At 37.5% G+C, this 12,047-nt stretch overlaps 2 protein-coding genes across 4 annotated transcripts; both read left to right on the top strand.

Annotated features, from left to right (window-relative positions):
• Positions 1 to 5,260: 5,260 nt before the first annotated feature.
• On the top strand, positions 5,261 to 6,610 carry LOC132050740 (putative late blight resistance protein homolog R1B-12). Its single transcript, XM_059442106.1, has 2 exons — positions 5,261 to 5,858; positions 6,198 to 6,610. Exons 1-2 carry the CDS (start codon positions 5,261 to 5,263, stop codon positions 6,608 to 6,610), a joined length of 1,011 nt encoding a protein of 336 aa, XP_059298089.1.
• On the top strand, positions 5,804 to 9,226 carry LOC132050820 (putative late blight resistance protein homolog R1B-14). 3 transcript variants are annotated; one of them, XM_059442175.1, is made up of 4 exons: positions 5,804 to 8,191; positions 8,337 to 8,481; positions 8,570 to 8,633; positions 8,726 to 9,226. In XM_059442175.1, the coding sequence occupies exon 1, from the start codon at positions 6,919 to 6,921 to the stop codon at positions 8,089 to 8,091; it is 1,173 nt and encodes a 390-aa protein (XP_059298158.1). In that variant the 5' UTR covers positions 5,804 to 6,918; the 3' UTR covers positions 8,092 to 8,191; positions 8,337 to 8,481; positions 8,570 to 8,633; positions 8,726 to 9,226. The 3 variants fall into 3 exon arrangements, with proteins under 3 accessions (XP_059298158.1, XP_059298159.1, XP_059298157.1); XM_059442176.1 differs by having other exon boundaries at positions 8,550 to 8,633; XM_059442174.1 differs by having other exon boundaries at positions 8,570 to 9,226.
• The last annotated feature ends 2,821 nt before the right edge of the window (positions 9,227 to 12,047 follow it).

Below are 12,047 nucleotides of genomic sequence, written 5' to 3'. Positions count from 1 at the left end.
AAACACACGAGAATGACCATTCTTCTTGTAGAACAAGGAGTAGTCACTAGCAGAGTGAATAAAACCCTTAGAGGACAGAGATTGAGACAACCTATCATACCATTGCCTACTTACCTGCTTTAAACCATAGAGAGACTTCCTTAGTCTACATATCAGTCCAGAATTGTCAACTAACAGACCCTTAGGTGCTTCCATGAACACTTCCTCATGCAAATCTTTATGGAGAAATGCATTGTTGACATCTAACTGGTATAGTTTCCAACCTCTTTTGACTGCCAGACTGAGTAAGGTCCTGATGGTGGTCATCTTGACCACAGGTGAGAAAATCTCAATGTAATCAATACCATACTGCTGAGTATATCCCTTCGCCACAAGTCTTGCTTTAAGCCTTTCAACAGTCCCATCTGCCTTGTGTTTAATCTTGTACACCCACTTGCAGCCTATGGCCCTCTTATCTGGGGGTAGAGGAACCAAGTCCCAAGTATGATTGGCATATAATGCCTCAAATTCTTATGTCATGGAAGCCTGCCAAGTAAGATCTAAGGCTGCTTCCTCATAACAAGATGGCTCATGATCAAGTGATATGTTATGTATTATCTGCTGACTATTGAGACTAAAGGTATGAAATGAAGCATGTGTGTAGGGAGGAGGTTGTGAAAGGCTGGTGGTCATGAGAGAGGAAGTATGGGAAGATAATTGAAGGTTTGGCAAGTTATAGTTGTAGGCTTGGAGATAAGGAGGGGTGACATGGGTCCTAGATGTCCTTTTAGGTTCAAGAGCTGGTTGTTAAGTGTGATCATACTGAGTGTTAGTATGAGAAGTGGGAGAGGTAGTAGGTATGAAAGAAGTGCTTTCTGATGGAGGGTTAACTGGAACCACACTAGAGTCACCTAAGGTTGGATCAGTATAACCATTGGATGTGGTGGAATCATTGATGGTGATATGATCAGAGGTAACATAATTGTCAGTCTGTCTTCCATTATCATTACTTGTGTGTATACTATTTATACCAACATTCAAATTAGGAGAATCAGAATTGAGCATCCTCACAACAGAAGGAAAAGCAGTAGGAGAAGAACCAGAAGAAGAAGTAGGCAAAGTAAAAGGAAAGACACTTTCATGAAAAACCACATCTCTGGACACATGTAACTTCTTTATGGCCAAGTTTAGAACCTTGTACCCCTTGGAACCAAAAGGATAGCCCACAAAGATATGTGGAATGGCTCTTGGTTCAAATTTGTCTTTGAGTTTTCAGGGTAGTAGGGAAACACAGACAACCAAATGTTCTAAGGTGATCATAACTTGGTTTCTTTTGATGTAACAACTCACATGGGGATTTATTTTTCAGAACAATTGAGGGTAATCTATTGATGAGGTAGGTGGCACACAAAATGCACTCTTCTTAGTATTGGAGGGGTAATTTAGACTGATATAGAAGTGTCCTTGCTATCTCAAGTAGGTGTTTGTGTTTCCTCTCCACCACACCATTCTGTTGTGGTATGTATGGACAAGTTGTTTGGTGCAATATGCCCTTATCTTGAAAATACTGAGTTGTTTCTTTGTTTACAAATTCTAGACCATTATCTGTTATTATGGTTTTGATTGTGGTGGCAAACTGGTTTTCTGTGAGAGTGACAAAGGCTTTGATAGTGTTAAGGACATTGCTTTTGCAACTTAGAAGCACTGTCCAGGTTGATCTACTAAAATCATCAACCAAGGTGAGAAATATTTGAATTTGTCATAAGTGGGAATATGATATGGTTACCACATGTCTAGGTGTAGGAGTTCGAAAGGTTGGGTGTTGTTTGGTGAGGTTTTCTTAGGAAAAGGTAATCTGGCTTGTCTAGCCATGGGACAAATGGTGCACACAAATGATTGAGTTGCAGGTAAATGTGATAAGGTAGGGATACCTTTCATTCTCACAAAGGGTACATGGCCTAGCCTATGGTGCCACAAAAGATCATTACTGTGACCGTGAGATGGATATGTAGACGGAAAAATAATATCATGCACATTAGACACAGAAGCATTTTGCATAAGAGATGTAGTATTCAAATCACAACAAGCTTCTTTATTTGATGAATGTGTATTATGTACAGTAGTATGGGAATAGGATGTGGAAGCCTGTTTACCAGTCACAGGAAAACAAGTAAAAGATGACAAGTTTGATGGAATATTACAATCGGATAGAAAGGCACCGGAGTTAAAGTTCACGGTTGTGACATCCGGGACAAACATAATAGAGACCATTGCTGGCATTACCAATCTCCGGAGGCCTGCTTCGGAGAAGGGCCCCTGCGTGACAAGAAAATTCCCGGCTGACAATGCTTTTAAGTTAAACACACAAATCATGGACAGAAATGAGGTTAAATTTTAAACTTGGCACAAATAAGACATTACACAAGGTTAATGTTGAACTAAGACAAACATTTCCAATTTCTGTCACCTTGACCTTATAACCATTAGGCAATGTGACTAAGAAAGGATAGGCTAAGGTAATAATGTTGGTTAGCAAAGCTTTGTTGTAGGTCATGTGATTTGTGGCTCCAGAGTCTATTATCCATGAATTAGCAGATAAGGTTTTACACACACAAGACAATCCACCAATCTTAGTCATAGAAGAATAGCAAGCAATTATACCTGCAAGGTTTACTGCTCCACTGATGAAATTTCCTGGATCTTGTCCAGTGTTTCCTTGTGAAAATTATTGTTGAGAAAAGTCAAGAGTTGGCTATATTGCTCCTTAGTCAAGCTTTGCACTGTTTGATTGTTTCTCTGATAGTTGCTACTCTTAACCATTTGGTTCTGATGGAGTTTAGCTACATCTTTTCCTTTTGCATTTTCAGTGTAACCACCATGAGTGTTCTCATTGTAGCCATCATGGGAGTTTGCTACAACATTTGCCATAGCCCCATTCTTGCCCTTTGTGAATTTGAAATCTTGAGGAGATCCATGAAATCTATAACATCTCTCTTTTGTAAGACCAGATTTCTTACAATAGTCACAGAACAAATGCCCTTTGATGCCATTTGCTCCCCCTCTGTATCAGCTAGAGCTACTAGCTCCATTGTCAGCCATTGCCATTATACTGATTAGTGACCTGACTTTGTTGTCTATTGAATTGCTGTTTGTTATTTCCTTGATAGTTTGTTCTGAAACTTGCATTGGCATGAGCATTTAATGATGTAGAGTCCATAGCAAGTTGATTTCTAGGCTTGACTTCCCTCTGCTTCTCTTCTTGAGCTAAAATGGCAAAAGCCTGATCAATGTTTGGTAATGGATTCATCATTAAGATATTGCCCCTTACAGGGGGGATATACTTCATTCAGCCCCATGAGTAACTGAATGAGTCGTCTGTCATGCTTAGCTTTTAGCATGCTAGCCTAAGCACCACAATTACAGTGACATGTGCATATGGTGTGAGTGTTGAGAGCATTCAGTTCTTCCCATAGCTTTTTCATCTTAGTGTAGTAACATGTGATATCCATGTTCCCTTGAGAGAGGTCACTAAGCTCCTTTTGCAATTGATATAACTTCGCACTATTGGTTTGATCATACCTATCCTCCAACTCTTGCCAAAGTTCCTTCGCGTTATTAACATATTGAAGACCGTACTTTAAGTCCTTGATAATGAGTTCAAAATCCATGAGGTCACCATATCATCGCACCTTTTCTAGCTACTCGATCTTTGATGAATCCTCTCCGATCGAGAACACTTCCTATTAATGAATCATTTTTATTTTTGGATAAGGCCCTAGTCTTTGCTCTACGCCAAGATCGATAACCAAATCCATCAAAGACACCAGGTAATAGGGAAGGCCCCGCTGTTTCAGATGGATGGACATACATACATAGGATTTATAGCATCAATAGTTTCATTTTGAACAGGTAGATTAACATTAACTGGTTCTGGAGCCATTAGGAACAGTTCTCAAGTAGTTGTACTACTAACACACTGAAGATGAACAATTGGAATAAAATCTAGGGTTTCAATCGATCGATGATACAATGTTAACCACAATTTGAACGCAATTGAAGAAATATGTAATGAATTGATGAAGCAGCAATTGACAAATACAAAATCGAACGAAATGCGATCGCAAAATTCGCCGATTGAGGGAAAACTCAAAAAGAAGGGGGAAAACCTGAAACAACTAAGTGTCAGGGAGATAATGGAATTGAACATTGCTATCGTGATCGCCGAAGCTACATACCATGTTGAGTTTGATACGAATTCAGTGATTGACATGAATGACCGCCATTGTTGGGTCAATAGGAGCTCAAGCTAGAAGGCAACAGAGAAGGAAATAATAGTGAGGAAGAAATGTGATTTGGTGAAATCTTAACTGATTTCATTTCTGAGATATTTCCACTGGTTATATACCCATTACAATGGAGGATTGACAGCTGGACTAATCTACAACTAATGAGTGAAAATATCTTCTAACCTCTAACTAACTAACCGACCTTGCTCCTAATATAACTACCTCAGTCAACTCACAGTGTTGACTGCTAACTAAGCAACTGATTACATTAAATATCTAAGTGTATTTCAGCTAATATAATCTCAACAAGATATCTTCACCTTAGAGAAGATGGTTTTGTATACAGTTAATCACATGTTCTTTTGGGCGTTGAATTCATTATTTTTTGTTAAAGAGGGCTGCCCCTCCCAAAAGGGTGTTGAATTCATTATCTTTTGTTAAAGAGGGCTGCCCCTCCATTCAGACGTGACAAATATCTATCGTCCAATTTTGCTTATTATAATGTTCTCTCCGTCCCAATTTATGTGAGTGTTGGACTTGACACGAAATTTAGGAAAAAAAGCAGGACGTTGAAACTTGTGGTCTAAAATGAGCCATAACTATTTGTGTGGCTATAAATCATTTCATTATATTTTACAGTTAAATTATTACTACTATATATATAGAAATGTGTCATTCTTTTTTGGACCGACTAAAAAAAAGAGTGCCGCATACTAAGCTGTAATTCACCAATAACAATATTTTGATTGGCTCTTTATACCTTTAGTAAAGTAGATTGTGGCATCATGATGCATTGAACAGATAGTAATAGACTTTTGGCTGGATAAGACTCTTTTCAAACCACTTGCAACTGATTGGAGTAGTTGTGTGGGACTCTTGTGGCACTTGTCCATTTTCTTATTGGAAGTTTTGTCATTTGTCGATTATTAGTCTGAATTGTCTATTTTTTAAGCTAAGAGAGTAAAAAGAGAAAGCAAAAAGATGGAGATTGAGATATGGCTTATGCAGTTGTGACCTCTCTAATGAATACTCTTGGATTATTGCTAATGCAAACCAATTCCACTCAAAATCGTCTTCATGAAAAGGCAGAAGCACTGAATCCACAGATTGAATCCCTTCGTGAAAAAGTTCGTTCGTTGCAAGCGCTTTTAGAAACTTTGGACAACATCAATGATGATGAGTCAGTGAAGCACGGTGAAACCAAAATATATGTTGCAGCACATGATGCTGAAGATAGAATTGAATCAACCGTGGGAGAAATTTACAAAAAGAAGAAGTTTCGAGCTTTTAAAAGCTTGTTTGAAAGCTTACGAGAAGCATCTGAGTCAATTGATTCGGAGAGGAAAGAGTTGGAGAGATGCATGAAGAAGGGTGATAACAAGGGATCTCTTGAAAGCTTGCCACAAGCATCGTCTGAGTCCATTTATTGGGAGATCAAAGAGATGAAGAAACACATGAAGAGGGGTGCTTACAAGAGACATCTTGAAAGCTTGCAACAAGCATTTAGGTCCATTAATTCGAAGAGAAAAGAGTTGATTGGGCGCATGAAGAAGGGTGTGCAGGCACAACAACATACCCAGTTTGATCTCGCAAGTAGGCTCTGGTCATCCACACCTTACCCCTAGCTTGTGAGAGGTAGAGAAGCTGTTTCCGATTTGCCTAAACATTATCCACCACAGCTTGACGACAATGTGGGTGGACGCAAAATTGAACCGGATGAGATGATGAGTCAACTTATGCAAACCTCATCCCGAGAACCAAAAGTTGTGGCAATTGTAGGCATGGGGGGCATTGGGAAGACAACTTTTGCCAGAAGATTTTATAATGATCCAATAATTGAAGCTCATTTTTAAATTCGGGCATGGGTTACTATGTCAAAAGAATATTGCATTAGAAAAATTCTCCTAAAGCTTTTTCATTGTATTGATGAAGCACTTGCATCAGAATTTGAAACAGATTGCGAAAAAAGTGATGGTGACCTAGCAGCAGAATTCAAAAAGAAATTGCAAAGAGGCAGATACCTAATTGTCATTGATGATATATGGAGCACCAATGCTTGGGATGATATAAGTCAGTGGTTTCCTGATTACAAAGGAAGTCAGATCTTACTTACCACTAGGTGCGGAAATGTAGCAAGCTATGCTGCTCACGGTAGTTGTCCTCATCAAATGTCTCCTTTAAATCCAACTGAAAGTTGGGAACTATTTCAAGATAAGATTAATGTGAAAGAACAATTCTCTCTGGAATTTGTGGAAATTGGGAAAAATATTGTTTACAGTTGTCAAGGCCTTCCTCTATCAATTGTTGTAGTTGCGGGCTTCTATCCAAATGCAGCAATGCACTAGACAGATGGCAGCAAGTTGAACAAAATGTAAAATCAGCAATATTTGAAGATTCTCATCAGCAATGTGAAAAGGTCCTTGCTTCAAGTTACCACAATCTACCCCGGCACCTAAAAGCTTGCTTTCTATATTTTGGGCTATTTCCTGAAGACACTGAGGTTCACGTGGATAGATTAATCGAGCTATGGATTGCAGAGGGCTTTCTAAAGGAAGCTTCTGATAAAAGTTTGGAAAGCGTAGCTGAAGGATATCTACATGAGCTTATCGACAGAAATTTGGTTTTCATAAGCAGACATAATTTCTGTGGAGAAATGAAAACATGTAAGATCCATGATCTTTTACATGAGTTGTGCTTGCGAGAAGCTCAAAGTGAAAATTTCCTATTTGTCTTCCCACGATCCATACAGGTCTGCCAAAAGGAATGTCGTCGGACCTTTGTCCAATCAATTTGTGACTATGATAGGAAAACCTCTTATCCCTTCGATCCAAAGAAAGTCCGGACTTTCATCTATTCTGGTAATATTTTGTTCAAAGATTTGAACATAGATAGGTTATTTGTCTACGGAATTCTCAGTATGATCAGAGTAATGTCCTTAGGTAACATCATTGTAGGTGACTTAGGTTATCTTCGTAGTACTTACCCAACTAGACCATCCTATTTTGTGCATTTAAGATATCTATCCTTGGCGATTCGTAATAGTTCTGCATTTCTCCTTATCCCCAAGCTTCATAATCTGCAGACTTTGATTGTTCAAATAGGCTCTTTTCACCTTTCCAATTTACCTATATATTTGGATATTTGGACGTTGCCACAATTAAGGAACCTTCACTTAGTGAAAATAAAAGGAAGTCCCCCATTTCCCCTGATTATTCTAGCTGTCCAAATGGAGCGTGCAGTTTTGGAACATCTACATACTATAACTGGAGTTGCTCCTGCATGGTGTGCAAATGATACCTTTGCAAGTATGCCTAACTTGAAGAAGTTGTGGATTCGTTTTGACGAACTTCATGAAATCAGAAGTCCATCTTTTGATCTTTCATGTTTACTTGTAGTTCAGGGCCTTGAGGCAGTTAAAATTAAATTTGATGCTGCCTATGAGCTCTGTTCGGTGAGATTGCTGCGTCCCTTAACCCCTCAACGTTTTCTTAGAAAAAACATTTTTCCACTAACCCTCAAGAAGCTGACATTAGTCAAATCACGTTTTTCATGGAAAGATATGGACATTGTTGGTACGCTGCCTAATCTTGAGGCACTCAAACTGAAAAACCATGCATGCGCTGGTAATGAATGGAAACCTGCTGCCGGAGGGTTCTCTGTGTTAAAGTTCTTGTCACTTGACTGCATAAGATTCACCAAGTGGAAAGCTACCGACGAAAATTTCCCTGTCCTTGAGCGCCTATGTATATCCCAGTGCTGGGAGCTAAAAAAGATCCCAGAAGAATTTGCATATATTTCAACACTGCTAGTGATTGAGTTGGATTAATGTTCTCTTGGCCTTGCGAAATCAGCACAACAGATTTCGCAAGAGCAAGAAGAGTGCCTTGGAAGCAGAGGGACCAGAGTTTGTGTGTCCAGAATCAAAAGTGAGTTCTGCATATTTTTTCTGTTCAAGCTTTCATTGCCTTGTCTTCAATTGCATGTTATGATACTTTTTGGGTGATTTCTAAAGTTTTGTTTCACCCTTCAGTTCCATAATTTATTAATTCTTAATTTGGTTGGCTTTATTAGCGATGCCCCATGACAATTCAGATAGTGATGAGGAGCTCAATGAGGATCAAGCCTCAGAACTTCTGGAGTTCAGATATTATACTTGTACCAAAGATTTGAACGATTAAGCTTGAATCTGCTCCTAATCAGATATCAACCAATAAAGGTTAGTCATAAAGCTTCATTTTTTGTTAGATTTCCTGTGCTCTTATATGTTTATCCTTAATTTTGCAGAATGTTGAATGTCCTTGCAGATTTTCCTAGAAGATAAGGCAGCTGAAAGCGACCTCTAAAAACCCGTTCAAGCTTATAAGCAAGGTTTGATTATGAACATTGAACACATTCAGTTGACATCTTTTAGAGTTGTACTAAAGGTAACGTGGATGTTGTTGGATTTCGATGGTGATCAGGTTCGTACAAAGCTTGCACAGTCATTGAGCAAGGGGAATTTGTATTGAGACTGAATTGTTGCAGTAATTTTCTAATACAGAGGCTCTTGGATCTTCAACTAACAAGGTGAACCAATTTTTTTTTTTGGACGAAAGAGAGAGAGTTGGTAGAAGCTCAAAGCTGCATTGAAACAGCAGCATGCTAAAGGGAATTTTTTCTAGCCAAAACTCCAAGGAGGAATAGTCAAATCTCAGGCAGCATTTCTGTTTTTAGTGTATTGATTCTTGTCCTTTATTCTGTTTAAATTTTCTTAATTTGAACATAAATTAGGGAGTAATACTCATTTCTCTTCATTTGAAGATATTTTAACTTTGCATTTATCTGAAAAGAAGATTATTATGAAGTGTGTTTGGGGTGGGCAATTCCATTGGATATATTTTAGTGCATAAGTCAATAGATTCTACTGTTTGTCCCACCTTAATTTTGTAATTAGGAATTATCTGATGCCAACAACACAGAAAGTCCAACTTTGTTTCCTTGCATCTCTGAAAAACTATTCACCTCGTTGGTGTCAAATTCGCCTTCATTTTAAAAAAATACATTTGCCTTAATTAGAAAAAAAACTTGAAGCCTAATGCCTATTGTTTAGCTGCTGGAAGCTAACCGCCATAAGCTCTCATGACATGGCTAGGATCGATGTCCGAGAAAATTCAAAAACCAAATCATAACAAACATAAAAGATTCCTACGTGTACTAGTCGATTAGGTTTGTTGTAATTTAAGAATTTAAATTATACATAGGAGGTTCCACGTTGTACTAGGGATCATATATATGAAAGTCTAACTTCTCTAATTTTCTTATCTTCTTTACACAAGGCAAAATTTGTCAGCTGATAAACCACACCATGAAAATCCCATGGCTTCCTCTATCCCTCTTCTACATCGCCGCCGTTCTCCTCTTTCACCTCCACTTTGTCCTCACCATCGTCGCGAAAATACCCGTACCCGATCCCCGGCCTCCAAATCCTGAAGACAGAGACTATATTCACTCGAGTTGTCAAGCTACATTATATCCAAAAACATGCTTCCATTTGGCCATCTGGGGTTGTTTAGATGGGTTTTTTGGTCGTTTTGCTATTTTCTGGAAATTTTTTGTTAAATAAATAAAATTATTTCTTCAAACAGTGGTGGTAGGGTTCATTCTCTATGTTCTCCATTGTATATAGCGTTGATATAATGAGTTTATGTGTTGACATAGGTCTTCCTCCCATCGGATAGATTCATTATGGTTAATTACCGTGTTCTGGTCCCTAGTTAATTGATAGCTTGTCTTGACTCTCCAACTGAGTTACACGTTGGTTCAATGGAACTAGGGATAATTAAATGTGATATTTACCTAATATAAAGTAGCAGTTTACTCTCCATCTGAGTTGGTTCTGTTTCTTTATGGGGTGATATATCTGGCATGACTCATATATTTTGCATGAATTGTTAAGTTTCCCTATCGAATCTAACTGTTCGGTAAGCATGGTTATATGTGTGATGTGTGGTTTGAATTTTATTATTCATTCAGCATAACTAATGATCTATTTAATGATTATATCTCAAATTCTCAATAGATTTTATCCAGCCCACTTACTACTAGTCAAGAATTTCTTCTGATAGAAATAAGACATTAATTTAAAGGATGCATTATATGTAACTTCGTTAGAAAGAATTTATTTTCGGTTTCTAAAGAATTTATTTTCAGTTTCTAACCAAACAAGAGATGGATAGTTAGTTTATTTTTCTTGTAACTCTTGTGTTATTGAGTTTGATAAACATTTTATCTCGTGTGGTACATTGATGCTTGACCCTTTAAATTAATAACTCTTTCGAACTGAATAATGTTAATCTTGTCTCCTCAAAGAATTTTTTTTTCGTGAATTGAATGAACTTATCTCGTGACACTTGTCTAGGTCATTTTAATCTGAATAGAATTTCGAAGTTGGTCAAATGATGAACTTTTGAGGTTCATTGAAAGTGGAGGCACTACCAACTTGTGAGTCCTATTTAGAAGGAAAAATGACTAAGAGACCTTTTCTCTTAAAAGGAAATAAAGTTAATGATAAGTTAAGCCAATCCATTCTGATTTGTGTGGTATAATGAACTTCAAGGCAAGAGGTGATTTTGAGTATTCTCAGGACATTCAAAGAAGATTACTCATGATATGAATATATCTATTTGATGCTCTATAGGTCCGAATGCTTTGAAAATTTCAAGGTATTTAAGGCGAAAATGAAAAGCGTCGGGAAAATATATTAAGTCAACGCGATTTGATCGTCAAGCGAGTACCTCTTTGTAGAGTTCATTAGTTACTTATTAGATAAAGGGATTGAATTTTCAATTGTCTACATCAAGTATTCTACAATAGATTGGTGTGGAAGAGAAAAGAAATATGACTCTTTTGAAGGTGGTAATATTAATGATTGACTTATTTATATTTTCTTTTTCGTTTTGGGATATGTCATAGAAATTGCTAGTTACATTCTTAATTTAATTCCCTCTAAGTTAGTACCTTTGATACCCATAGAACAGTGGATTGGATGTAAGCCAAATCTGCAACATGTTCGGATATGAGGTTGTCTAGCACATGTGTTCAAAGGGAAAACAGATAAGTGAAAATCAAGAACGGATGTATGCATGTTTATTAGATATCCAAAGGGAACGAAAAGAGGTTTATTTACTGTCCTAAAAGAAAATAAGGTAATTGTTAATACAAATGCCAGATTTTTAGAAAAAGACTTTTTAATAAACCAAGTTCCTAGAAGTAAACTAGTTTTATAGAACCGAGCAAAGAAATAGTAAATGAGTCATCTAAAATATTCAAAAGTTCAAGAATATCTAACCGACAAGTCGTGGTTGACGTTCCATTGCATTTAAGTAGTGGGAGTAACGTTAATAGGCGTAAGAAAATTCACTACCTGTAAGTAGTGGGAGTGATGTTGAGCAAATAACACTATATGAAGTCATTAATATTTCAATGCCGAAAGGCAATGAAGATAATATTAAGACTCAAGAATATGTTAGTATGACTATAATAGTAGTAGTACTTCGTCGTAGTGGGAGAATAATAACCAAGATCGGTTCGGTGTATACTCTTGGGAGAATTGCATGATAGGATTCCTGAAAAGAAATACATTTTTTTTGGAGAGTTTCATGATAGGATCCCTGAAGATCGTAGTACAGAACCGGTCAGTTACGACGAAGCACTACTAGACGAAGTTGCATTAGAAAACAACTTTGGTAAGTTAATTTTTGCAAAGAACTTAGTCTCTAAGACTTTTGGTAGTCGTCCAAAAGG

This window comes from Lycium ferocissimum, chromosome 3, assembly GCF_029784015.1.
Source record: "Lycium ferocissimum isolate CSIRO_LF1 chromosome 3, AGI_CSIRO_Lferr_CH_V1, whole genome shotgun sequence".
NCBI lineage: Eukaryota > Viridiplantae > Streptophyta > Magnoliopsida > Solanales > Solanaceae > Lycium > Lycium ferocissimum.
This window is presented reverse-complemented; position numbering and strand designations above follow the sequence as displayed.

Coding starts and splice junctions, on each gene's coding strand:
- LOC132050820 (XM_059442175.1), top strand. CDS start 6,919: ATGAAAACATGTAAGATCCATGATCTTTTACATGAGTTGTGCTTGCGA.
- LOC132050740 (XM_059442106.1), top strand. CDS start 5,261: ATGGCTTATGCAGTTGTGACCTCTCTAATGAATACTCTTGGATTATTG. Junction 5,859..6,197: donor TACCCAGTTTGATCTCGCAA/GTAGGCTCTGGT, acceptor GTATTGATGAAG/CACTTGCATCAGAATTTGAA.